The 27,754-nt window shown below is 48.1% G+C and overlaps 2 protein-coding genes across 10 annotated transcripts in view; one reads left to right on the top strand and one right to left on the bottom strand.

Moving 5' to 3' along the window:
- The window catches only part of UNC13B (unc-13 homolog B), a 240,564-nt gene extending 236,361 nt beyond the window's left edge, over positions 1-4,203 (bottom strand). For 2 of the 5 annotated variants that reach the window (XM_047767851.1, XM_047767852.1), the window contains exon 1: positions 3,860-4,195. In XM_047767851.1, coding sequence (XP_047623807.1) covers positions 3,860-3,881 — 22 coding nt within the window. In that variant the 5' untranslated portion in view covers positions 3,882-4,195. Of the gene's footprint in view, positions 1-3,859 lie in introns of all 5 variants that reach the window. The other 3 variants (XM_047767853.1, XM_047767854.1, XM_047767856.1) reach the window with 2 other exon arrangements.
- An 11,589-nt stretch (positions 4,204-15,792) lies between these two features.
- On the top strand, positions 15,793-27,326 carry ATOSB (atos homolog B). 5 transcript variants are annotated; one of them, XM_047767846.1, is made up of 9 exons: positions 15,793-15,896; positions 23,297-23,440; positions 23,686-24,643; positions 24,779-24,837; positions 25,014-25,119; positions 25,242-25,400; positions 25,624-25,692; positions 25,776-25,951; positions 26,091-27,326. In XM_047767846.1, the coding sequence occupies exons 3-9, from the start codon at positions 23,762-23,764 to the stop codon at positions 26,242-26,244; spliced, it is 1,605 nt and encodes a 534-aa protein (XP_047623802.1). In that variant the 5' UTR covers positions 15,793-15,896; positions 23,297-23,440; positions 23,686-23,761; the 3' UTR covers positions 26,245-27,326. The 5 variants fall into 5 exon arrangements, with proteins under 5 accessions (XP_047623802.1, XP_047623805.1, XP_047623803.1 ...); XM_047767849.1 differs by having other exon boundaries at positions 15,850-15,870; XM_047767847.1 differs by lacking the exon at positions 15,793-15,896 and adding an exon at positions 19,877-20,001.
- The last annotated feature ends 428 nt before the right edge of the window (positions 27,327-27,754 follow it).

The following is a 27,754-nucleotide window of genomic DNA, read 5'->3' as shown; positions in this document are numbered from 1 at the left end:
CAGTAATGAAACCCACTAGTATTCACAAGGATGAAGGGTCGATCCCCGGCCTCACTCAGTGGGTTAAGGATCCCGCGTTGCCTTGAGCTGTGGTGTAGTCACATACACTGCTCGAATCCCGCGTTGCTGTGGCTTTGGAGTAGGCCAGCAGCTATGGCTCTGATTGGACCACTAGCCTGGGAACTTCCAAATGCTGTGGGTGTATTCCTAAAAAGATAAAGATTCAAGTCAAACTTCCCACTCAACCTCGAAATCCATTTTACCAATCTCTACTTTAATATCCCACGTCAAAAAAATCCTCATCAGTAGTCCATTCCATTTGTCAATAACAATTCTGTTAAATCTCTTCCTTATGTTAAAAATCTAATTTCATATATATATATTTTTTTTTTTTTTTTGGTTGTTTAGGGCCGCACCCATGGCATATGGAAGTTTCCAGGCTCAGGGTGTTATGAGAGCTGTAGCCACCAGCCTACACCACAACCACAGCAACACAGGATCTGAGCTGCATCCACAACCTATATACTATACAGCTCATGGCAACGCCAGATTCTCTGACACACTGAGCGAGGCCAGGGATGGAACCTGCATCCTCATGGATACTAGTCAGATTCATTTCCAATGTGCCATAATGGGAACTCCCTAATTTCCTATAATTTTCTTTTTTTTTTTTTAATTTATTTTTTTGTCTTTGTTGTTGTTGTTGTTATTTCTTGGGCCGCTCCTGCGGCATATGGAGGTTCCCAGGCTAGGGGTCAAATCGGAGCTGGAGCCACCGGCCTACGCCAGAGCCACAGCAACTCGGGATCCCAGCCGCGTCTGCAACCTACACCACAGCTCACGGCAACGCCGGATCCTCAACCCACTGAGCAAGGGCAGGGACCGAACCCGCAACCTCATGGTTCCTAGTCGGATTCGTTAACCACTGCGCCACGACGGGAACTCCCTAATTTCCTATAATTTTCAATCACTGGTCAACTTGTCCTAGTTCTGTCCCCTGGAGCGACCGTTTAGACAATTTTCATCTACTATTACGGCCCTCTCCCTCTTAAATATTCTCAAAAACTAAACTTCTCAATTCCTCAAATGGCTTCCATGCCCTTCATTATTGTAATTATTCTTCTCTGAAGAATTTCTAGTTTCTGGAGTTCCCATTGTAACTCAGCGGAAATGAATCCAACTAGCATCCATGAAGATTCAAGTTCAATCCTTGCCTCACTCAGTAAGTTAACTATCCAGCATTGCCATGAGCTGTGGTGTAGGTCGCAGATGCAGCTTGGATTCTGCCTTGCCATGGCTGTGGCATGGGCCGGCAGCTACAGCTTGGATTTGACCCCCCAGCCTGGGAACCTCCATAGGCTGCAGGTGCAGCCCTAAAAAGAAACGAGAAAAAAAGAAATTCCAGTTTCTAAGTGTGCCTCTTAGACTCAACCCTGACTGAACACAAAATTCCAGATCTGATCTGCGTTTTATCTTCTTTAGGTCCCCATGAGCATAATAGTGTAAGACTAGTTGCTGCAGATATACAATTCATTGCCAAATTAGTGGCACTGTTCAGACCAGAAGTAATTTATGTTTTATGGAGTTTAAGAGTTTAGAGAGTGTAAAGGAGAAAGGTCACTGAGGGCTGAGGAAATGAGCAAGTTTCCAACAACAAAAGTAGCCTGTAAGCTGGGAAAAGAATACACTTTTGATAAGTGGAAAACATGGAAAGACTATTTCAGAAAGTACAAATGTAAAACACTGATGAGGTGGGAATGAACAAACTTAGTGCTAGAGCAAAGCATCTTTATAAAGACAGGAAAGAACAGAAGCCAAAAAGGAGGGCTGGAGTCAGACTATTGAGAGCCCTAAACCGGCAGGCAATAACACACGATTACAGGGTTAGATGAAGAAACTGCCTTCTTTATTGAGATATTTGGGGATGATTAAATCAATTACCAGTTTGCCAATTTCTACATCAAGCTAACACTGTTTGAACTTCAACTACATGGAAGATAAGTTTCTAATTCAATTCTACTCCAAGGTAAACTAAAATTGAGTTGTTATACAATATTATCACACAGGCTTCTTTCAGAATATGAACAACATTCCTAACTGCCAAAATATAATGCAGGGAATATTTTAAAAAGATTTATTTACATTCATTTCTCTAAGTTTCCCCAGGATGAACACCTTGCCATTTAATATGAATACTTCTATACAATGTACCCAGTTGTTTCAGTAATTAATCATCTTCAGGATCTACATTCCAAAACAAAGACCTGCTGGTCTCCAATCCTCCAAGCTCAAAAGGAGAAATTTGACTTATTTAACACTAAAACAAAGAGCTTAGCTAAACAGCAAAATTTCTAAGAAATGAAAGTTGTCTGATATTAGAACAAATGAAAACAGCAGAGCAGCTCCTTCTCTGAAGTTTAAACTCAATTAAATAGGAATTGCTGGTTTAATAGTCCTCCTGCCTTAAGAATCTTTCATGAGGGCTAGCTCTGTAAACAGTGCAGCAGTAGAGATTTAAACTGACCAAGAGACACTGCAAACAAAACCCAACCTCTCCTAAATCCAGCTACTCAACAGAAGGGATCTAAAGGAATAAATAGATTGCCAGCTGCTGAGAAAAAATGTTTTACTAAAGGCAAAGCAAAATTCTCATTAATGAAAAATCAACGATTAAAGAAGAAAAATTCTGTGTTTCTCATAATCCCTGGAAATATCCAAATCCATTTTGGGTTAATGCAGATTTAACAAAACAGTGGAGGAGAACAGAGGAAAGCAGTTGTGTGTTTGCAGAAGCTGTAACAAACACTTAACAGAGAGATCATAAATAACAGTGCTTCTAATTGAAAAGAAGCATGAACTCCATCCAGTAAAAGGTTCCAGGAAAAGGTTCTTGTGGATAAATCCTCACTCACAACCAAGCTACCTTATCCCATCTTGTTCAACACAGATATGATAGGCTTTGAATTTCCCAAGATCAAATGCAATGGGTAAGCCAAACCCTGCTTTTTCTGATCAGATAATCTCTAAAATCACAGTCTCTGCACTCATTCAAAACTAGCATTGAGCTCCTACTATTAGGTGCCAGAAATACAAAAACCATTAAGAAGCAGTATCTATCCTCATGAAACTTAGTCCATGCACCTTGCCTCACCTTAAACCCCAAAGCTCTTGCCTTAAATTATCTTCTTAGGTGGGTCAAGCGTCCTCAGTGAAAAACCAGTAAAGGCCTTCACCTTAGTTACTCTGATAGAAGTAAATAATTAAATCATATTTCTTATGCTCTGCTCGGAAAGGAGAGAAGCTGACACACCTTTCCAAGTCGAATATGAGAATAGTCTTAGCCGAGACTACAGGGAAGGAGCAGGGGACAAAGACAAGCAATAGACGGGTGCAAGCCAAGAAACAGACTGGAAGGAGGGATGTGACAGCTGTACCACTAGGCGTTCAAAGCCTAATAAAAAGAACCTACTACTAAGCCGACTTTGATTTTACGGAGCAGGGGGAAGGAAGAAAATAAAACACGGTTGCCCGCTAAGAATAGACACCGACTATCCGCGGTCCTTAGCTCGACCACTCTCGCCAAAGGAGAGAACTAAACACCATTTAATAAGATCTGGGCCTGCCAGCCAACAACCCTGTCACCTGGCCACCGGAATGGAGAGGTAACAGTCTCAGCGCGTGAGGAAAACAAGAGAGAGTAGAAAGTATTCTCCAGGTGTTCACAAATGAGTTAACACAAAGCTTCCCTGAGGCACCGACGCGAAGTGAAGTTTGGAAAAGGCAGTAACCCGACGCCCACTGGAAGCTCGTGGAGACTCCTCAGCGCCCTCCGCCCCCTCCCCTCAGTCCGCGCACTCACCGCGCACGCAGAGCAGCGACATGGCCGAGGCGCCGGCGAGCCTCCACCGAGCCCCACCCGCGCCGCCGCACCCGGCCGCTCCCTCTTTCCTCTCAGCAGGTGCCGCAGCTGTTCCCGCTCTTGGCCCCACAGGTCTCGCCGCTCCTCATGGTCCCGTCGCAGGCAGCTTCCCACCACTCCTTTGGACCCGCTCCAATTTTCACCATCGGAGCTGGCTCCTGATAGCAGTGAATACCAACCACCAAGCCGGGTACTGGGCGCGGCAACGCGGCGCCATCGCTAGGAAGCAAGACTGACCCGGACTCCCTCCCCTCACTCCACCCGGCATCCAAGCAAGCGCCTGGACAGAGCCAACCCGTGGCGCCCCGCCTCCCAGCCAATCAACTCACGCCCAGTCCGCCGACCCCGCCCCCCCCCACTGGCACGTAGGAGGCGGAGTCCCCTTCCGCTTTCCTTAGTGAAAGAATGAAAACACCTCCTCCCACTAATGAGACTTGAAGACAGAGAGGGGAGGGCTTCCCCCTCACCTGTTTGAGGTGGGAATTGAAGCCTTCTGCTCCTCCCACGTGGGCGGGGCTTCCACCCACCCAAGGACAGATTGATTTCATTGAAGAATTTCTGTCAGACTTCATTAAGGGAGCTGACCGAATTCTTACCGTAATAATTTAACGAGGTAGTGACGCACGTTGCAGTACACCTGACACTAATAGCATTGTAAATCAACTATATGTCAATTAAAAAATGGACTTTAGGAGTTCCCTTACAGCTCAGCAGGTTAAGGATCCAGCGGTGCCACTGCTGTGGCTAGGGTGGCTGCTCTGGCACAAGTTCTATCCCTGGCCCGGGAACTTCCACATGGCACTGGCAGAGCCAAAATAAATAAATTTTAAATAAATAAATTTTTTAAATGGACTCTAACAAGGAAAAAAAACTTTTGTAAATTAGTATGGTGATGGATGTTAACTAGACTTACTGGGGTGATCATTTTCCTGTGTATACAAATATCAAATCACCTGAAACTAATATAATGTTAAATGTCAATTATATTTCAATAAAGAATAGGCTATGGGAAGTTTCCTTGTGGTGCAGGGGATCAAGGATCTGGTTGGGCAGCTGTGACGCAGGCTGCAACTGCAGCGTGGATTCAATCCCTGGCCCGGGAACTTCTACATGCCTCAAGTGCGGCCAAAAAAAAAAAAAAAGGGCATTAATTAATTTTTTAAATAACAGTAATAAATTTTAAACAAATATCTCATCCTCCTTTAAAGAACAAAACAAAAAAGGCATACCAAAATTTTAATTAGTGACTACAGCATAAAGAAAAAAAAAAAAAAGACAGCATAAAGTAAAATAGCTGGAGACCTCGGTTCTTATCTAGGCCTTTTTTCATGCTCTCCACTGTCTATAATAGCGCCTAATCCTTAGTAATCAGTCTGTAAATATTTACTGAATGAAGGATGGAAAAAAGGTAATCATTTTAAACTGAACACTTCTGGCAAAATGAGGTACATACAGGCAAGGAAGAGAAAAAGACCAGAGCAGAAAACAGGAATTCACATAGCATGATGTATAGATCCAACACCTCCTCCACCCCAAAATTTGGATTTAATTGGTTTGGGGTAGAGCTCAGGTGTACCTATCTTTTAAAATCTCCCCAGATGATTCTAATGTGATGCCAGGGTTGATCACCATTAGACAGGTGCGTTCTAAGTCCTCATTAGCCCAGCTCAGGTTTCCATGTTTGCAAGCTCTTGGCCTAGTTGGATATTGCCTAGCAGACACAGGAAGGGTCCATTAATCTGAGTCTTTGCCTTCCAAAAACAAAACATAACTACCATATGTTTGGAATATAGCATTTGGAGAGAGCGACACTTCAAATGCCATAACTAGGAACCTGGAGAAGAAAGACTTGATCTACCCAATATTTGTCCAAATTTGAATAAATACTCAGGAAAAATTTGAGCAGAGCAACTCAGCCAGTCTAGTCAACAAAAATTTCTGATCCTAAAGGCAGTGGGCATTCTCTGGGCTGCCAGAGGTTGACATATCTAGCTATTTAGCCCAGCTGCCTTAACCACAACAGCAAGGGACTAAAAAGGTGTTGAACTTCTAGATTCTGAAACTGACTGAGATTAGAGACAACAAAAAACAAACCTCTTATCAAACCAGGGATTCTCCTAGAGGATGCAGGGGCCATCCAAAAAAGGGCGGAAAATCACTGTACACTTGAAAACAGGATAGAGTAGTGGGAAACAGCCTAACATTGTGAAGAGTATGACTTTTGGAGCTGGATTCATTTGGTATATTACCATTGTCATGTAACAACCCCACAATTTAGTGGCTTAAAACAGCATTTATTATCTCAAAGTATCTGTGGGTCAGGAATCTATGTATGGCTTAATCAGATCCTCTGGTTCAAGACTTCAGGAAAGTGCCAGCTTGACTGCAGAAGGATCCACTACCAAGTTCTTTCATATGATCATCAGCAGGACTCAATTTCTCCTGGGCCCTTGAATTGAGAGCCTCGATTCCTTATTGGTTATTGACAAGAGTCAGTTCCTTGTCATGTGAACTTTTCCAATACGCTTGTTTCCTCAAAGCATGTAAGCTGAGAAGGCAATAGAGTCTATTAGCAAGATGGAAGTCACAATCTTTTGTAACCTAATAACAGAAGTGACATCTCCTCATTTATCTTGTATTATATTCATCAGAAGCAAGTCACACTTGGAGTTCCCACAGTGGCACAACAGGAATAGTTGTGTCTCTGGAGCGCTGGGATGCAAGTTTTATTCCCAGCCTGGCACATAGAGTTAGGATCCAGCATTGCCACAGCTGTGGTGTAGGTCGCAACTGTGGCCTGGTTCTGATCCCTGGTCTGGGAACTCCATATACTACTCCAAAAAAAAAAAGAAAGAAGAAGAAGCAATTCACACTCAGGAAAGGGGTATTACACAAGGACATGAATACCTCAGGAAGTAGGATCATTGGAGGGGCCATCTTAGAAATTTGCCTACCTGGAGTTCCTGTCGTGGCACAGTGGTTAAGGAATCCGACTAGGAACCGTGAGGTTGCGGGTTCGGTCCCTGCCCTTGCTCAGTGGGTTAAGAATCCAGCGTTGCCGTGACCTGTGGTGTAGGTCGCAGAGCTGTGGTGTAGGTTACAGACGCAGCTCGGATCCTGTGTTGCTGTGGCTCTGGCATAGGCCGGTGGCTGCAGCTCCAATTGGACCCTTAGCCTGGGAACCTCCATATGCCTCGGAAGCGGCCCAAGGAAAAAAAAGGCAAAAAGACAAAAAAAAAAAGAAATTTGCCTACCATACCTGGATTTGAGTCCCAGCTCTGGTTCTTGTGACCTTAGGAAAACCATGTGACCTCATTTTCCCAGGAAATAATAATAGTATCTACTTCATAAGAGGGTTTGGAGGTTTAAATGAAGAAATGCATTTAAATTACCTGGTACATACTAAATACTCAGTACATGTTCCTTATTACTGAGGTTGTGGACATGAGGCAGGAATATGGCTGGGAGGTGAAGACACTAAGCAGAGGAAGAGTCACTGTCTGAAGGTTGTGATGTAGGCTGTGAGGCATCCCAGTTTCCCAGCTAAAAGTTCAAAAGAAGAAGGAAATAAGGTCCCCTATTCTCTAGGCACTTGACCAGGACCAGTTATACTCATCAACAAGGTAAGTGTATCTTCAGAAGCAACTCAAATAGGGGAGAAAAGGCCATAGCCTTCTTGCCCCACTGTATTCATTAGTTTTTCCAGTATAATATTTGAAAGTTCTTCGGCATTTGAATGGAATTCACACTTAGATTTAGATGGCAGGTAGCTGTGACCTAAGACTCTCTGAAATCCGGGAAATGAAGAGGAAAAAGAGAGGAATTAAAGAAAGAAGATAATAAAGAAAACACAAACATATCAAGACAATGAAGCCAAAATACCCAGGGTTGGCACTGCTGCTCTTTGGGGGGAATTCTCAGGCAGGAGGAGCAGAGGGTTGCAGGGGAACCCTCTACCAACTTTGTGACTTTCTTTAAGCCATGCTCCAAAGCCATTAAAAGTTTATCCTTCCTCCAAGATCCATATATTTCAGGAAATTATTTCCCAATATCTCCACAGAGAAATTTTCATATAAACAACAATTCAACAAATAGCTATTAAATGCCTTTTAAGTCAGGCATAGAAAGAAGATACAAAAATAACAAATCATAGTTCCTATCCTTAAATAGCTGATGAAGTGATAGGAAAGATCTGTGAGAGATAATTAAGAGGAATTAACCAGGGTAGTAAATATGGAACTGAGGAGGAAGGAAAGAGACAAAGCCCTTGACACTTCTCTCAGTGTTAAGGAGCCAAAAGTGATGATAGAACTTGGCACACAGTGACTACGAATACAATAGAGACTATCCTTTCTTTCGTAGCCAACAAGTGGATGAGAAGGCAAGGGAGAGAATTTTAAAATCAGATTGACAGATAGGAAATCCTGCTGGACAGTCTGGGAAGAATAATGTATTTCCTTTGGACAAGCATATTAAGCTTGAGACTCCTGAGTTAACCTTCACATTTACCCATTAGATATACAATTGGACCCTGAGAGAGCAGGACTAGAGAGAGAGATTGCAATCAAAATGTAACTATTTTAATCCCTATTTTATTGATAAAGAAAGTAAGGCAAATCCAGAATGTACACCCAGCTGTATCTTTCACCAGAGCTCAAGCAGTTGGCCATAATGCTACATTGACTTTCAAATACCAGAGGAATTGAGCAGAAGTTATAGAAGGAATCAAGATAGGCTTCCCAAGGGAAGTCTTGGAGCATATGGAGGAGCATCTGGAGGAGATGGAATGCAAACTATAGATAGGACTGGACACACAAAGATGGAAGAAAGGATGTTCTATACACCGGGAAAAAGTAGCACAATCAGGAAATGAAATTTTTAAACTGTACAGGTGTCTAAGCTGCAAAAAACTTGAAAATTGGAGCCATAATGTTGCCAAGAGACTATAGAATGAAAAGGGAATAATGGTCAGCTTACAGAGAACACCGACTAAGATTAGAAAGAAGATGGAGTTCCCACTGTGGCAAACCAGTTTTCAAGCTTCCTTATCTATCCACTCTCCCCCAGGATGTCATGACAAAGGAACTGAATGAAGTAGCAGAATAAGCACTGAACCAGGCTTCCCAGTTCTATTATTACACACTACCTATAGTGTACCAGATGTCAGAACTGGGCTGGACTTGGGAGATCATGTAATGCATCCTCAGGTAGCAAAATAAGATGTAGAGAGTGTAACTAGAAAAGTAACTGCAAAGTAGTTTTCTTTTCTTTTTTTTTTTTTGTCTTTTTGCCTTTTCTTGAGCTGCTCCCGCGGTATATTATGGAGGTTCCCAGGCTAGGAGTCAAATGGGAGCTGTAGCCACCGGCCTACACCAGAGCCACAGCAATGCGGGATCCGAACCGAGTCTGCGACCTACACCACAGCTCTGCTACCTACACCACAGCTCACGGCAACATCGGATCCTTAACCCGTTGAGCAAGGCCAGGGACCGAGCCCGCAACCTCATGGCTCCCAGTCGGATTCGTTAACCACTGTGCCACGATGGGAACTCCTGCAAAGTAGTTTTCTGAGTTTCATTTACATGGCCTCCATCACAGGACTATTGTGAGTTAAGAAAGACAGCAAATATGAAAATATGAATGATAAGTCCCTTTACAAATAAAATGAGTTATCGGGGAACATGAGGCAAGGCTTCATGACAGATGAAGGAGGCAGATGTGAGACCTGACCTGGCTGCTGCCAGCCCTCTCCCTGCAGCTTACTCTTTAACTTGGTCTAGCCACACTGGCCTTATTTATTTCCTTCAAATGCACTGAATCCATTCCAGCCCTAAGAATTCCGCACTTACTATTCCCAATGCTAGTACAGTCTGCCCCAAGGTCTTTGCCCGTCTAGCCCCTCCCCGTCATTCAGGCTTAACTTACACCTTGAGTGCCTTTTCTGGCTACCCAATCTAATTGCATGCCCCTCACTCTATTCACATCATCTTTTTCTTCCTTCTTCTTTTCTTTCTTGCTTGCTTCCTTCTTTCCTTTCCTTCCCTTCCCTTCCCCTCTTCCTTCCTTCCTTCCCTTCTTTTTAGGGCCTCACCTTTGGGAAATGGAATTTCCTGGGCTAGGGGTCGAATTGGAGCTGGAGCTGCAGGCTTTCACCACAGCTGCAGCATCAGTGGATCCAAGCTGCATCTGCAACCTGTGCCAGAGCTTGAAGCAGTGCTGGATCCTTAAGCCACTGAGTGAGGTCAGGGATCGAACCTGCATCCTCATAGATGCTAGTCAAGTTTTTAACCCGTGGAACCACAATAGGAACACAATCACATCATCTTATTTTCATCATAGTACTCCCTTAATTATCTATTACCATTTTTATTTATTGCCTGGTTTCCCTGTTTAGAACATAATCTTCATGAGAGAAAAGATGTGTGCTTATCTTTGTTGGAAAAAATTATCTAAATCTTGGAAAGAAGCAAAAGAAACTACTGGGTGTAATTTCAGTCTTAGTACTGGGTATTGTCTAGAGCAGAAACCAGCAAACCTTTTCTGTAAAGGAACATATAGTAAATATTTAGGATTTGTGGGCCAAAAGAAGCAGAACTGAGGCTATTATGCAGATAATTATATAACAAGAGAGAAAACAAATTTCCACAATTTTCATTAATAACATTCAAAACAAATAATAATGGAATTCCCATCGTGGCTCAGTCATGACAAACACAACTAGTATCTATGAGGATGCGAGTTCCATCCCTGGCATTGCTCAGTGGGTTAAGGATCCAGGGTTGCTGTGAGCTGTAGTGTAGCTTGCAGACTCGGCTTGGATCCCAAGTTGCTGGGGCTGTGGTGTAGGCCAGCAGCTACAGCTCTGAATTGACCCCTAGCCTAGGGACTTCCATATACCGCGAATGTTGCCCTAAAAAGACATGAGAAAAAAAAATTTTAAATAATAACAATTGAATATAATTTTTGGCAACATAGATCTACTAAAGAGAAGACTGAAATCCTTTGGGGAGTATACGTTTTGTTCCATTAGGGTTCAAACTATCATTGACGTCAATTGCCCATGTTATCTATTAATGCTGATCTGTAATAAGATCTTATATATCTCATCTGTCTTTTCACACAGGTAGGTATTGCCAATACTGATATCAGCCCATGAGCATGTTCACTGTCTGGAAAATACTTATAAAATTCTATTACACTCTTGCTTGATATTTGCTCAAAAAATCATAATAAAACTTTAGCACTGCTAAGCCATCTGTGTGGTCGAACGAATCAAGATATTCATCTTCTATTTCTGACAAAAAAAAAAAAAACAACCAAGGAACTGATAATGGTTAAGTTTATCAGAACGAATGAAGTCAACTGTTGACATTACTAGTTTAATAACATAGGATAAAGTCACATACTTTCTTTTTTTGTTTGTTTTTTGTTTTTTGTTTTTTTTTTTGCCTTTTCTAGGGCCGCTCCTGCGGCATATGGAGGTTCCCAGGTTGGGGGTCTAATCAGAGCTGTAACCACCGGCCTACACCAGAGCCACGGCAACTCAGGATCCAAACTGCATATGCGACCTACACCACAGCGCAACGCCAGATCCTTAACCCACTGAGCTAAGGCCAGGGATCGAACCCGCAACCTCATGTTTCCTATTCCAGATTCGTTAACCACTGAGCCACGACGGGAACTCCTAAAGTCACATACTTTCTGCAAAAAAAAATATATACACTTTAAATACATTACATTTTCATGAGTCTTGTAAATTTGTTGAACTAAGCCTTTTTTCTGTTCCACATATATTTTTACCAATATCGGTTGTAACATATCTTAACAGATTCTACTTCAGGTTGTAATGAATTAGTGTCTTGTCAATTTCCTTGAAAACAGTTTACCTGAAATTGTTTCAGGCAGACTATTCAGGCAGACTGAAAATGATAATTATTCAGTCACTTCAAATTTATCATTGACCTGTTAAATAAACAACTCAACAGTGTTGATAGCATGGACTTGTCAAGAGCCAAGGAAAACAGCTTGAATAATTTGCTTTGTTTTTATTTTTTATTTTTTTTCCCTTTGTCTTTTGGGGCCCCACCTGCGGCACAGGTAAGTTCCCAGGCTAGGGGTTGAACCAGAGCTGCAGCTGCTGGCCTATACCACAGCCACAGCCTTGTCTGCGACCCACACCATAGCTCACAGCAACGCCGGATCCTTAACCCACTGAGCAAGGTCAGGGATTGAACCCACATCCTTACGGATACTAGCTAGATTTGTTAACGCCGAGCCACACCGGGAACTCCTGCTTTGTTTTTAAATTGGCTACAGTGGGAGTTCCTGTCCTGGTGCAGTGGAAATGAATCCGACTAGGAACCATGTGGTTGCAGGTTCGATCCCTGGCCTCAATCAGTGGGTTAAGGATCTGACATTGATAGGAGCTGTGGTGTAAGTCTCAGAGATGGCTTGGATCCTGTGTTGCTGTGCCTGTGGCATAGTCTGGCAGCTGTAGTAGCTCTGATTGGACCCCTAGCCTGGGAACCTCCATATGCCAAGAGTGCAGCCCTAAAAAGCAAAATAAATAAATAGGCTACTGTGTTGCTCTTACTGGGGAAATTAAACAATCCTGCTAGCAAAAAGACCCTTTTCTGTCAATTCAGAAAAGTAAGAGAACATACTTTATTATTATTTAGTAAGCACTAACAGATTATATACATGTAAGTGGGACAAGGGGAAGGGGACAGGGTACAATCATTAAAAGAATGAAGATACGACAAAAACTAGTTAGAACAAATTAGGCCCAAGATGGTGGAAAATTCGACTCCAGTAGCCCTTGAGCCTCATTATATGCTCATTTTTGTACATTAGCTGACATACCCACAGGTGCCATGACAGTCCAGAGGCTGACCACAAAAGGCCAAAAAGTAGGTGGTGGATGAATTCCTGGAAATCTCCAAGCTTTCCCTCAAATAGTTAGAATAATCTTCCAATTCCTTAGCCTATGCTATTACCCAGCCCATTAAAAAACTAACCACCCCTGGAGTTCCCTGGTGGCCTAGCAGGTTAAGGACCAGGTGTTGTCATTGCTGTGATGTGGGTTCAATCCCTGGCCCAGGAACTTCCATATGCCACAGAGACAGCTGAAAACAAACAAACTACCTAACCACCGCCAGAGCCCGGAGCCACTTTCACCTTCTGCGATAGACCACATTCTGCCTATGCAAAGTATATCTCTCCAAGTAAATCTGCTTTCACTTTACTATGGCTCACTATTGAATTCTTTCCTGGGTGAAGCCAAGGACCTTCACTTGGTAGCCTATCCTAGGAACTAGGCTAAAACTTGGGACATGACCATTCTCTTGAACCCCATTCTCCTCCTACAACATAAGGTAGCCTGAAAATGTCTGCAAAATTAGGATAAAATGTCACATAATTTATACAGCAAAGCAGAAGAAAGAACACATCTCCTCAAGAGAAAAAAGCTGCATATCTTTTTTGTTTTTTTGGTTTTGTTTTTTTTTTTTTGGTTGTGCCTATGGCATGTGGAAGTTTTAGGGCCAGCGATTGAACCTACACCACAGCAGCGAAATTAGCTACTGCAGTGACAATGCTAGATCCTTAACATGCTGCACCACGGGAGAACTCTGGGGCTGCACCTCTTAATAATCTCCTATACATTTCCAAAGAGACCTTTGTTTAAAAATCTAGAGATTATTTGATCCACAACCTTGAAGATATCTCTATATTGTAAGAACTAGAGGCTAGACTTGGAGTTCTCATTGTGGCACAGTGGGTTAAGAATCTGACTGTAGCAATCTGGGTCCATGCAGAGGTATGGGTGGGTACATCCGGCGTTGCTGCGGCTGCAGCTGCAGCATAGGTCACAGCTGTGGCTCAGATTCAATCTCTGGCCTGGGAACTTCCATATGCCACAAGTGTGGCTGTTAAAAAACAAGAGGGAGTTCCCATTGTGGCTCAGCCTGACTGGTATCTGTGAGGGACCCCTAGTCTCATTCAGTGGGTTAAGGATCCGTTGCCATGAGCTGTGGTGTAGGTCGAAGACATGGCTTGGGTCCCACCATTGCTGTGGCTGCGGCATAAGCTGGCAGCTGCTGCTCAAATTCAACCCCTAGCCTGGGAAATTCCATATGCCACAGGTTCGACCTTAAAAAGCAAGCAAGCAAACAAACAAAAAAAACAAAATTCTGAGCCAAACACAATGACCTCAAACTTTGACCTTTTTCCACTACACAAAACCCTTCCAACTTTACTCTCTCTAGGATTATACAGGTATTTTTATGATGATACAAACAAACAAGCCACATCAGGGCAGAAAAATTTTGTTTCTTTTTCACTTTTTGCCTAGCACACCATTTGGTGTTCAGTAAAGCATCTTAACGACTCACAGAAAGAAAGTCACAGGGACCTAAAGAATCTGAGACAGAAATTTAACAGGTCTAATCCTTCATAGTCCTCAGCACTGCCAGCTCCACAGAGAAGCTCTGTTCTGCAAGGGCCCTGTGCTGCCATCTACCGGTAGCTGGCAAGCATCGACTCCCCCTTGCTATCTCCAGAACCCAAAGGGTTGCGGGAAGTTGCAGAGTAGAATCAAACGCTAATTAAATTACAGAAGTGTAAATGTCATATAGTTTTTGTTTTGTTGTGTTTTGTTTTGCCTTTTTTTTAAAGGGCCGCACCCACGGCATATGGAAATTCCCAGGCTACGGGTCAAATCAGAGCTGCAGCAGCTGCCAGCCTACACAGCCCACAGCAACACCAGATCCTTAACCCATAGGATTGAACAAAGCCAGGGACTGAACCTGCATCCTCATGGATACTAGTCGGGTTAGTTACCGCTGAGCCACAACAGAACTCCTGTCACATAGTTGATTTGACACGTGCAAAGCAAAGGCTCTACTTTTCTTCAGTGATTGCAGGCTCCCCTTACTCTGTAGTAACACTTAGGCTCATGAATTTCACAGATTACTCTCTGACCTATCTCTACAGGTACACATCTGACTCTTACTTCTTGTCTCCCAGAATTCAGACTCTCTTGAACAGAGTAGGCTGCAGAAATTATTCATCCTCACAGACTTGAGACCCCGTCAACCAGATTTGCGCATTTTTACAGAACCCTGAGACCCCCTTGTGCTACTTTGCAAGTCCCACAGACCTCCCCCATTAAGGCAAATACACGCGCTAACGCAGACGGCTTCACTAAGAGGCTCAAGTTCCGCAGGCTGCTCACACCAGCACAAAAGCTTGAGAGGGCCTCATTCAGGCTCGGCGCCTTCAGGCTAACGCTTTGACCCTGGCTCCGGCTCCCCACCTCCAGCCTAATCCGGTCGGCCTAGGCCTCACATAGCGGGCACATGCCCCGCCCATCTAAACCTGTCATCACAGAAGCCGCACGTGGCCGGGGTGGGACCTCAGGCGACCTGCAGCCATCACTTTGTCTCCTCCACCATCCATTGGGACCACCACCACCAATCAGAGCCAGCGGTTCCCGGCTGGAGAGCGGGCGCCGGGGTGAGGCTAGTGGGAGAAAGGGCGGGGGGAGAAGAGGCTCAGAGATCTGAGGGAGCTAGCGTTGGAAAGGAGCTTGGCACCGGTTCTGCCAGGCTGGAATCCGAGTGGGCGGGTCCTAGTGACAAGCAAGGAGACCAAAAAGGGGCGGGGATTGGAGGGGACGACGGGCAAGCAGTGTTCAATGGGGAGACGCCGAGAAGACGAGAAGGGGCGGGGCCTTAGAGGGGGCGGGACCTGTATTACAGGGGAGGAGCCCCAGGAATTACAGAAACTAGGAAAAAGGACAAGCGGGGTGGGGGAGGAAGGTGGGAGGTGGGACAGGGGGAGGGTGGGTCTTGTCGTTGCGGGGGCGGGGCTCGCACCAAAGGGGCGAGGTTTGCCGGAGGAGGCTGCAGCTGGGGCAGCTGTGTAACTGCCCCAATCCACTACCTCCCCAGGTGCAGCGGGACTCACGGAACTGCAGGTGTGGGGTGGGGTGCGTGTGGAAGAAGGGACAAGGACCGGGGTGCGCTTGGGCAGACATGAGGAGGTGGGGATCGCTTTAGGGAAGGAGAGGATCGGGAGAAATGCTGGGGTAGGGTGGAGTAAAGCAGAGTTAGGGGAGGAGCTGGGGGCTCACTGTGTGGGCTAGGAGGTGCATTCTCCAGTAGCCCTTGTGGGGGAGGGGCGGGAGTGCTTTGTGAGGGTGGGAAGTACTAGGTGAGGGGGTGAAGTCTTTATCTTGAAGTGGAGGGTTGGAGAAGATACTTGAGGAGGAGGGACTCTGAAGGCGCTTAGGGGGAAAGGGAAGAGGGGGTGTTGTGTGATGGAGAAGGGCTGGTGGTCCAGAGTGTGGGAGGGACAGATGGCCTGTGTGGAGGAAGAAGGGATGGGGCTGTGGGCACTCTGCGAAGGGAAGGGGTTGCAGGCCCCAGCTGGGGAGGGAAGAACTCCTAGTGCTTTGAGAAAGTGTAGGGGCATTATAGAGATTCCAGGAAGATGTTTGTGTCCTGTGTTTTAGGAATGAGGGTGATGAAATTGGTGGGGTGAAGAAGCCCGACTGCAGTGCTCCTGGCTCCTCAACTCCTAACTCCACCTTCAGGCCTGAGCACTCTTAGAGAGGATCTAGGCCCCACTTGCCACTAGGGCTTGTGCGACCTTCTCAGGCAGCTTTGGATCTGTCTGGCTGAGTCTGGGTTTTTTGGTTTCTTTTTTTCCCCCTTCGTTGGTGTCTCTGGGGACCCTTCCCCCATTCTGTTCCTGTTAACCCCCCACTCTAGTTCCTGTTCCTTCTAGAAGCTTGCCTTGGTCCCTGTCTTCCCCCACCTCCCCCACTTTGCCCTGCCCTTATGTTCTGGGTGTGCTCATTTCCCACTTCCTTCCTCGCCCTGGGGCCTGGCCTGGTCCTTGCCTGTCTAGGAGCTGTGCCTGCCCCAGACTTTGTACTCAGTGGCCAGAGACCTAATAATTAGCAGCAAGGCCCAGACCCCACCCTCACTACTACCAAGGTCTTTCCCAGCAGGCCCCCAAGTGAATGGTAGACACATTTTTACCACTTGCCACAAATGAAATTTCCCCACACTTTTCCTTCTCCTGGGTAGGTAACATTGCGACCCTCAAAAATTCTGGGTGTCTGTAGGAGGAGAAAATAATGATAAGTACTAAGGGTCTTTGATGCATGTTTGGAGAGGTGGGTCACTATTGTCATTTGAACTTGAGAAGGGATGTGAGGTTGCAGCCTCTGCTGGGGGAGGAAGAAGGAATGGCTCCCCATACTCCTGACCTGGAAGCTGACTGTCAAAACTTAGACTAGGGCCTAGTCCACTTGGCTCCTCTGGTTCCCTGAGGGGACCTGGTGTAGGGCCAGAGTTCATTTTGCCCCTGGGCTGGCTGGGACAGGGTGGGAAAGCCCAGTTTTCCACACAGTGGCTGAATGAGTGTGACAGTGTTGCTGAAAGGGGCCCCAAGCCAGCCTCCTCTGGCTGAGAGACGGGCTGGTGGGGAGGAGGGGGTGCTGAGGCCAGACAAAGCCTTGGGGTAGGGTGGGGTAAAGGAGGGCAGGCTGAAGCCTTTTGAGGAGGAGCTGATTGCTATGGCAACACAGCTTCCCAGTCTGTCTCTCAGAGAGGCGGGCCTAGGGCAGACTCACTCCAGCTTCCTCTGGACTAAGGCATTCGTGTGAGTGGGTGGGGCATGAAGAGAAAGGGCATCAGTTTGCTGTGCAGAGGCTGGAGTATATGGCCTTTCTGCTTCAGAACGATCAGCGGAGCTTTCAGATGCTTGGACTCATCCTCTGAAAATGGATTTGAGTGAACAATAGCCATTAGAATCATAGCAATATAAGGTCAGAGCTGTAGAGGCTCTCAATGGTCATCATTTATACAAACTCATTTTACAGATTTGGAAATGAACAGAGACTGAGATTTTCTCCAGATCTCATAGTCAATGAACAGGTGTTAGAACCCAGGTCTCCTGATTGCTGTTCACTCAGCTCAGGGCTCATTGTTTCTTTCAACTAGAGTTTACTGAGCACCTATTTTGTGCCAAGCACCAATGCTGATTCTGAGAGTACCAGCATGAATAAAACAGACAAAGTTGCTGCTCTCATGGAGCTTCCATTTTAATAGGGAAAGAAAGAAGTGTGTGTGTTTGTGTGTGTGTGTGTGTGTGTGTGTGTGTGTGTAGGGGGGCAAGCAGGAGAGGGAGAGAAGAGGAAAGAGAGAGAAATGATGTCTGGTGATAACTGCTATGAAAAAAAAAAAAAAAAGGAGTTCCCGTCGTGGCACAGTGTTTAAGGAATCCGATTAGGAACCATGAGGTTGCAGGTTCTATCCCTGGCCTTGCTCAGTGGGTTAAAGATCCGGCGTTGTCGTGAGCTGTGGTGTAGGTTGCAGATGCGGCTCGGATCCCGTGTTGCTGTGACTCTGGTGTAGGCCAGTGGCTACAGCTCCAATTAGACCCCTAGCCTGGGAACTCCATATGCCGCGAGAGCGGCCCAATAAATGGCAAAAAAGACAAATAAATAAATAAAAATAAAATAAAAATTAAAAAAGAAAAAAATAAAGCAGGAGAATTTAGAGCAGCTACTTAAAGCCTCTTGATTGTACCATGCTGCTTGCTTTCCCAGAGCACACTGAGACCTAGAACGTCTATGATCCTTACCCCTAAACTGCTGCCCCCTGGTCTTTGCAAATAATTAAGTCCTAGGCCTGTGGTAGTGGCAAGTAGATAGAACACGGTTGGGTCACCAAGGGATTATTCCTTTCCTACAGTATTCTATGTCCACCTGCCTTGGAGTAAGCTTTTACTAAGGCAAGTAGGCCCTGACATTGGTACTCTGCAATTTTGTTTCAAATTTCCTAAACCCTGGGAGTTCTCTTGTGGCAAAGCAGGTTAAGGATCTGGTATTATCAGTACAGCAGCTTGGGTTGCTGCTGTGGCCTGGGTTTGATCCCTGGCTGGGGAACTTCCACATGCCACGAGAGTGGCCAAAAAAAAAAGAAAGGAAAAAGACAATTTCCTAAATCCTCTTCCTTACCATTAGGGTGCCAGCAAGGAAGTCAGTCCACAGCAACTGGATTCTTTTTCAGGATTTTTCCCCTGGTTTGAGGTGAGGAGAAAGGAGCCTAGAGGAACTTACTTGTTTGTCTTTCCTAAGTATAGGGCACAGGGAGGAAGTAGGGGAGAGAGCCTCTTTTTTACTGTCCAGTGAAAACCTCAGGGCTCTCAGGGCCCACACTACAGGCAAGGTAGAAACAAAGACCTTGAGCCTTCTGTGGCTTCTCAACTATAAGAATGAACTCCCACTCTTCTGGAGGCACAGCCAGGAAGCCTGCCCTGGCTGATACCAATTCTCCAGGGTCCCAGCTTGAGTCTTCCCTCTTTTGGCTCCGGTGTTTGTCTCTTGTTTCTGTGGAAGACTGGGAGAAAAAAACCTCTAAGTTCCAAACTGTCAGACTTGACAACAAGTGCAGGGAGAAAGGTAAACAGAACTGTTTATTTTCTTAGCTTGCCCGCAGAGCATTCCCTCTAAAAAATTATCTTTTCATGTCTAATCCTTGCAAAGTTTTCCATTCTGGTCATTAAAAAAAAATAGGAGAATAAGAATTAGGAATTCTGGTTCTGCTGCCACTTAACTTGGCTGGATCTGGACTGGGCCTGGGGCCCAGTGACTCAGGAGGAGGGTGGGGAGTTTCGAGGGAGCTGTGAGTCATGGATGTGAGCTCCATCACAAAAGTTGGGTACATTTTCCCCCATTTTGGGCAAAAGCCTTCCTATCCCACTTTTCCTGGGTGCTCTGCCTCCTTGAACAGGGCCTTATGAATAGAAAGAGACCGGCAGAAGGGCTGAAGCAGAATGGAAATTTAGAGACATAAAGAATTCTAGGTTCCTGAATTAAAACATATCCCTGTCACAGGAGCCCTTGGGGCCCCTCTAATGAAAACGAAAGAACATAAAGAGAAAGAAGACTATCATTTCTCAGTGGAAAGAGTTAAGACCCCACTTCAGGACCTTTTCGTCTGCCCTGGCATGAAGGAGGCTTCCTGGGCTTCTGGTCTCTGGAGCTCTGGTTTGCAAGGCATGGCCAGGTATGGGGGATATGGGGATATTTGGTATTGGAAGAGCAAGCTGGCTTTGGAGATCATCGAACTGTGTCTATGAACTCCTTAGGCCGTCCTATTAACCTGCTTCTGAAAAGGAAGGGCAGGGTGAGAAGTGGGAGGCCTAGGTCTTTGAAAGGGTTAATTGGCAGGGCTGAGAGCTGCTTTGGACTCCAGCAGCTGAGGGGTTAAGGCAGTGGGTGGGCCGACCCTGGATAGGCCTGCCCCCGTGTGAACCAATGGGCAAGCGTCTCTCAGAGGGGGCGTGTCTCACAGTTGCGGTCATGGGAAGGCTGGCCTTCTTTAAGCCAATGAGCATGGTCGCTGCCCATGGAGGGTGGAGTTTGAGGGAGGCGTGGTGGCCGCTGCAGCCGCGACAGGGGTGTTGGGGCGCTGGGCGGGGCGGGCGGCCCCATCAGCTGGTAGGAAATGGCCTGTGAGTCAGAGGGGCAGCAGAGTCGGCTGCGCGGAGCCCGGGCGGCCACCGGGAGGGACAGTCGCGGGGAGGGGCGCGGCAGCAGCTTGGGGGCTGCGGGCGCCAGGGCCCGCTAGTGTTGCACACGAAGCTGAACAGAAAAGAGCTTAACAGAGCAGGGCTCAGCCTGGGCCACCCTTTGTCTGGGTTGGGGGCCTGTGGCAGGGAGAACCGGGCATTCGAGGGGAGGGACCGGGACGGGACGGAAGGGCCCGGAGCAGCGGCTGCCGCGGCGGAGCCAATCTGGGAACAGGGTGAGTTTGTGCTAGGGGAAAATAGCAAATCTCCAGAGCTCCAGTAGGAAATCGGGCCTGTCCCAGGCCGAGTGGAGGAGAAGAGTGAGAAAAGGACCTGAAAGGCTAAGCATAGGGTGGGGGTATCGTTCAGAACTAGCAGTCCTGGAGCTGGAGTGCTGGGGCGAGTCTATTAGGCTCATTTTGGAGGAGGTGCTAAGATTCGCTTCCTCTCCGCGGAGGGTGGAGGGCTGTAGGCCGGAGGCAAGGAGTCAGTGAGAGAGCAGAGGTTAACCTTCCTACCCACAGTAGTGGTCCATGGGAACAGCTCCCCTAGCTTGTGTGGATGTGTGTAGAGACAAAATGTACAGCAGCTGGCAGCAGTTCTCTCTGAATGCGGTGAGGGTAGAAAGCACATGGAGAGGAATTCTCCTTCCTACCACCTTCTTTGATCAGGGTAGAAATGGGTATCTTTAACATTGAAAGGGAAGGGAGAATGAGCCTAGGACCTCAATACCCACCTTACCCCATCTCCCAGGCCTAGCAGGTGTCTGAGGGTACAGACCGCATAGTATTCTGGGACTTGTTGTTTTTGCTGGCCTTGCTGCCTTGGCATGTTGGGAGCTGTAGTCCTTGCCAGTCATAGCCTGGCACAGCTGTTTGATGCCAGTTGCTGCCCCTTCCCCCTCACCCCCCCCCCCTGCACAGAGAGTGAGATTTGGCCTACCCTCCCCCCCCCCCACCAAGTCCTGCCCCATGAGTCAGCTTGAAGCCATGGTCTAGAGCCAGATTGGCTGGGTGGCAGGGAAGTGAGCCTTAGAGCTTTTCATTGACTGAGCAGGAACTGAGAGGCCTCTGGGATAATGAGCAGATGCCAGGCACGCTGGGGTCAAGTAGGGCGTCATGTCATCACCTAGCTTCCCCAGGGCAAGTGCTCAAGAGGCTGACTGGGATGACCTAGAGGTAGAAGTGCTAAGGAAAAGGCCATTCCTGAATCTGTATGACATAGGTAGAGGAAAGGAGGGAAGAGATGAGTACAGGTTGTACTCTGACAATGCTGCTGTTGGCGTTCTGCCCTTTCCAGATGCCCCAACCACCACAGGGAAGCAGAATTATCTTAGGGCTTCCAGTTCTAATGAGAAAGTGGTGATATAGGCTAGTATAGGGTGCAGTGATAGGAATATGATGTAGGAAAGCTTTTCAGGCCCTGGATTCAAATCTCCCCTTTCTCCCTGCCTCCCACCCCCATCTCTGTTGTTGTTTATTCTCCCTATATGATTAATCTCTCTGCTTCTCTCATTCTGGGAGTTTTTCTCTGCCCTGTCGGGACTGCTGCCCAGATCTCTGGGGCTTGCATCTCACATTTTTGAACTCTGCTATGTGCTTACCCCTGTGCTTGGAGTTGGGCAAAGGACTGAGGCACAAACCTACCTTCAGGAACCTTATGGTCAATCTAGGAGAGGTCTTACCCACAGGAGCAAGCAAAACTGTCACTGGGTTACAGGAGATAAGTGACGCTGTTATAGGTGAGGTCTCAGAGGAGAGAGAGATAACTGTGGCCTGGGGTGGCCAGAGTAGGCTTTCTGGAGGGGATGGCATTTGCCCTAGCCAAGGAGGAAGGATAAACATAAAGGGAAGGAGTTTTGTGGATAGCAGGCAGCACAGGCTACTGACCAAAGCAGACGCCTGATCCTGGGGGCAGTATTTTTCTCCCTTGAAGGAAGATGGCCTTTATCTTGACATCCCCTCACTCAGAATGAGCTCCTGAGAGTGGACTAGTCAGTGAAGACCATCTTGTGTCCTGGCAGAAAAGCACTGGTTTGGATTTGGGGTGTTGGATATATCGGGGAGGAGGGGTGAGGTACTCCAGCTGTCTGACTGTCACTAGGCCTTATCTCTAGCTTGCACGCCTAGGGGGAGGGGTAAGCCCTGGAAAGTGCCTTCTAGCAGTGCTTCCTCCCCCACCCTGCCCCCATCAAGGCTTGTGTTTGGTTAGATTTGTTGCTTCCTGCTAAAGGGACAGACTGCTGGGGGCAATTGGGAGTTTATTGCTGAAGGGTCCACTTGGAGCTGATGTGAGGTTTGTACCTCTAAGAAGTGCCGATGGGGTGTAAGTTTCTGTAAGACTTCTGCCCTCAGGGTTATGGGTTATAGGGTTCCTTGTCGCTTTAAAGATAGGTATGTGGGAAGGATTTGTGCAACTCTGTGGCCTTGACTAGGAAAGCTGAATTCTGGCCTTGGCCATCTCTCAGTTGACATGGTCTCTTGAATCTTTGGGTATCTCATCCCCCCCTCTCATTCAGGGCAAGAGTCCCCCAGCTGGTGACCCTAACGAGTAGTCATCCTGCCTCAACTTGCTTGTCATAGCCTTCTTACAATGAGCTAAGACCTGCCTCTCTTGCAGAGCTCAGTTCTTCCCTCTGGGCCCGAGATCCCAAGATTGCCCCTTCTGTTTCTTAAGGGCCCCTCACACCGCAGGAGATGTCCTGGGGTATACTCTCTTAGCCCATAATCAGAGAGGAGCCTTACCACTGGCTCCAGAGAACCTGGCTTATATCTGTTTTTCTTTCCTCAGGGTCCAGCTGAGCCCAGGAGCTGCACGGAATGGTGGCAGTCACCTTGCCAGTGCAGCAGGCATGGACCACACTGCAAGCTAGGAGAGCAAGGCATCAGTCCGGAAGAGGGAACACACAGCTAGGCTTAAGGCCTCTGCATCGGGGTGAGTGCCAGGGAGAGGGAGGGGGGGCAGGTCCAGTTGGAAACCTGACTTAAACCTGTCACCTCCTCAGAAGTTCTGGGAGTGATCTCTATATTCCATTGATCTATGTGGGGATTCGAATACCTTCACTGCCAGGAGCCCCACAAGGTCACCTCTTCAGTCCAGGAGAGGATCTGAAATGTCATCTGGGAGGGAGAAAACTCACCGATTGCTCTGACCATCTTTTCTTCTCTTCTCTTACACAGATGTCCCCAGGCCCCCCAGCCCAGGCCCAGCATAAAGGCTGTGTGGGGGGGCCCCCCTGACCCAAGGGGGGGCTTCATGCGCCACGTGCAGGCGGAGCTGTCTTCATCCTCAGAGCCAGAGCCTGGCCCTTCACAGCCTGCAGTCAGGCAGGGGGCCCTCCAGGGTGGCCTGCTCATGGGCTACAGCCCAGCAGGGGGGGCGACTTCCTCCGGGGTCTACCAGGTATCCATCTTTTCCCCTCCAGCTGGTACCTCCGAGCCCCATAGGGCCCTGAAACGGCCAGCCCCACCCACTGAGGGTCCCCGGGAGCTGAAGAGAGGCCCTGGGCTGGGGGCCAGAGAGGGACTACCCCCTGAAGAACCATCTACTGTGGGGCTATTGGGCCCAGAGGGACTGGGTGTGGCCAGCCAACATTTCTGCCATCATGGCCTCCGTGTTGTGGAACAGGGAGGTAGCGCCACCTCACCTTGGACTTCCGGGGCCTGGAGTCCCCCCTGTCCCCCATCATATGCTTCCTGCAATACTTTGCACACCAGAGACTGGGCTTCCCCAGATCCAGGGGGACAGGGGTCCCTGGGGGAGTCCCCAGGGCCAGCCCCTCCAGGCCAGCTGCACACACTTGACACTGATTTGCACAGTCTTGCACAAACAGGGGGTAAGAGCCTAGTGGTTGGGGTGGGCAACAGGGGCAGCCCCTGGCCTAGGGAGTCCCCTGGCACTGCCAATGGGCATAGCCCCGAGCACACACCCCCTGGCCCTGGACCTCCAGGCCCCTGCCCCACCAAGCGAAGGCTGCTTCCTGCTGGAGAAGTCCTGGATGTCAGCTCTGAGGATGAGGGGCCAGCCCCTCGGAGGCGCCGGGGAACCCTGGGCCACCCTCCTGCTGCCAACAGTTCTGATGCCAAAGCCACACCCTTCTGGAGTCACCTGCTGCCTGGGCCCAAGGAGCCTGTGCTGGTAAGCCAGGACAGGAGGGGTCTGCTCTTAAGTGGCTATCTGTGTGGGGAAAGGTGATGAGAGCTTGTGATCACCCCTGCTCCTCATACACCTGTCCACCACCCAATCTCTTTCTCTAATCTTTCCTCTCCATAGGACCCAACAGACTGCAGTCCCGTGGGGCGGAGGCTGAAAGGTGCCCGTCGCCTGAAGCTGTGAGTGATCAGCCTCTCCCTCTGCCCTGTCCCTGAAAATGGGGTGGAAGTCTGTAATCCTCTTTCCCAGGGCAGGGGACCTCAGGGAAGATGCCCTAGGTAGTGGGGCCCAAGGACAGGAGCAATCATTCCATAAAACCTCAAGCCAACCCACTGTGTGTCCCCTCCCCTACCAGGAACTCCCTTCGAAGCCTCCGGAAGGGGCCAGGCCTGCTGAGCCCCCACAGTGCCTCCCCTGTTCCTACCCCTGCCGTCAGCCGTACCCTGTTGGGCAACTTTGAGGTAGTTCCCCTTGGATTCCTTGACTAGGGGGTCTCATGGGAAGGGATGGTGGTGCGTGGCTTGGATGTTTAGGAAAATAGCTAGCATCTTTCTCCTACTGTGTTTTCCCACCCCGACCCCAGGAATCACTGCTGCGAGGACGCTTTGCACCATCTGGCCACATTGAGGGCTTCACAGCAGAGATTGGAGCTAGCGGATCCTACTGCCCTCAGCATGTCACGCTGCCTGTCACCGTCACCTTCTTTGATGTTTCCGAGCAAAATGCCCCGGCCCCCTTCCTGGTATGACCTGATCTCAACCCAGAGTTAGCTCATGAGGAGCAGGAGGGGTTGGGGGCAGGAGCTATGCTTTAGATATTCACACCCAAGAGAGAGTCAGGGCTGGGTGGGGCGAACACTAGCGTGGGGCAAGGGCCAAGTCCCCAAGTGAGAGACTGTGGAGATGGATGAGTGTTCAGGGATCTCCCAGACCCTACCCTTGCTGATGGCTCCGTGACCTTCCCAGGGTGTCGTGGACCTGAACCCCCTGGGGAGGAAGGGTTACAGCGTGCCCAAGGTGGGCACCATCCAAGTGGTGAGTTTTTCCTGAGGGGGACTGGGAATGGGGAGAGGAAAACATCCCCTATATCCTACCAACCTTGCTTGTCCTGCCCCCAGACCTTATTTAACCCCAACCAGACTGTGGTGAAGATGTTCCTTGTGACCTTTGACTTCTCGGACATGCCTGCTGCCCACATGACCTTCCTGCGCCACCGCCTCTTTTTGGTGCCTGTGGGTGAGGAGGGAAATGCTAGCCCCACCTGCCGCCTCCTCTGCTACTTGTTGCACCTCAGGTGAGGACAGGGCCCTGGGGCAGCTGGGGAGGAGGCCCTGGTATCCTTTCTACCACCCAGGTATGTCTTCCCTGTAAAAGACCTCTCCGTGATTGTCTGCTGTCTGGATTCTTACTTTGATCCCTCTGTCCTCCCCCAGGTTCCGGAGCTCCCGCTCAGGCCGCTTAAGCCTACATGGAGACATCCGCCTGCTTTTTTCCCGCCGGAGCCTGGAATTGGACACAGGGCTCCCCTACGAACTGCAGGCTGTGACTGAGGCCCCTCACAATCCACGTTATTCACCTTTTCCCTGATTGCCAGTGCCCTGAACCCATGTGGGCCAAGGACCTGCCCAACCTGCTTCATCCTGGACAGAGCAAACACTTGGAGAGGTGGCGAGAGACCCTTCAGGCTTGAATTAAAGCCCTCGCCATGCTCATGCCCAAATTGATTATTTGGGTGTTTAAAACTTCTGATCTTACCATACTCTGCCCTACTCTGAGTACTCCATGTGCCTGCCCCCTCCCTTGGGTTTCCCAGATCAGCTGAGGTAGCGGGGAGGAACTGGAGCTACCCCGAGATTGTCCTAAGTTCCCAGGCAAGTCATGCCAGCGTTGCCTCCCTGTCCTGGGCAGGGGCCACTTATTATTTAATTTATTTTTAATTTATAATTTATTCAAATTGGATTGCCTTGGTAACCTCCCAAACCTGATAATTGGCATTGCCCCTCCCCCTTTCCCACTCTCAGATATTGCTCCAACCTCAGGAGTTGAAGAGGCTGTTATGGGGGCTGTGGGAGAACTGCTGTCCCTCAGCTGAGAGCAGAGAAGTTATCCCAGAAGGACTGAGTCACTAGCCAAAAACTCAGCTTCCTCTGTCCCTCCCTATTCCTTTCACTTCCCCTACCCTCTCACCTCTCTCTGAAAGCCAACTTGTGTGTGTGTGTGTGTGTGTGTGTGTGTGGTATGTGTGTGAGAAACAGCGTTTATGGATGTGCGCACACACAGGGGTTAACCACCCCTCATCTAGGACTCCAGACTCCCGGCTGTCCCTCTCTTCTTGTCTGTATCTCCTTGCTTTGGGGTCCTGACTGAGGAAGGTATTCAGGGGGCAGAGTCAGGGCCAAGGAATGGAGTGCCTCCTCTCATCTGGCCAGACTCTGACCCACCTACCTCAGCTGGGGCGAGGGGCACCCCTTAAACTCAGTCATGTAGTTACCAACTACCCCATTCTCCACTCCAGACTCTGAACCAGCCTTAGCTCTGATGCCTGGGGCTGGGCTGAGGGGAACAAGTATTTGCTGAAACTTGAAAAAAAAAAAAAAAAAAAACAGGAAAAAATTGTACCTGGTACTTTTTTTAGAAAAAAAAAAAGAATAAATTGTTTGGAAACTTGAGCTAAGCCTAACTTTTCCTGTTGGGCAGAGCATGGGAATTGGGGATGGAGGCCCTAACTGGAGCTGGGACCCTGCCCTTTCCTTGGAGAAGAGGCCTGAAGCCATGAGGTCTTAGGGGAGGCCCCCATGTTTCTTAGGGTCTAGTCTTGTTCTTTTTCACATAATGGAGTGGGGTGGTGGGGAAGGTTTAGCCGTAAAAGCTGAACTCTGAATGTGGACCTGGATTCTCATTCTCTATTGTTGATGACTTTGGCTCCCCTGAACTTCAGGGCCCTGATAGGCAAAATGAAGGTGACCATACAAGCTTCCTAAAGGATGTGCCAGAGCATCACAGGTGTGTGCAGGGTGAGAAGGCTGAACGCTGGGTCTCTGTGCTGGACTCTGTATGCAGGAGGGCTTGGCCTGACACTGACCAACCAGGTATAGAT

The sequence above is a fragment of the Phacochoerus africanus genome, chromosome 2 (assembly GCF_016906955.1).
Source record: "Phacochoerus africanus isolate WHEZ1 chromosome 2, ROS_Pafr_v1, whole genome shotgun sequence".
Taxonomy (NCBI): Eukaryota; Metazoa; Chordata; class Mammalia; order Artiodactyla; family Suidae; genus Phacochoerus; species Phacochoerus africanus.
The sequence above is the reverse complement of the archived record's forward strand: the minus strand, read 5'-3'. Positions and strand labels throughout refer to the sequence as shown.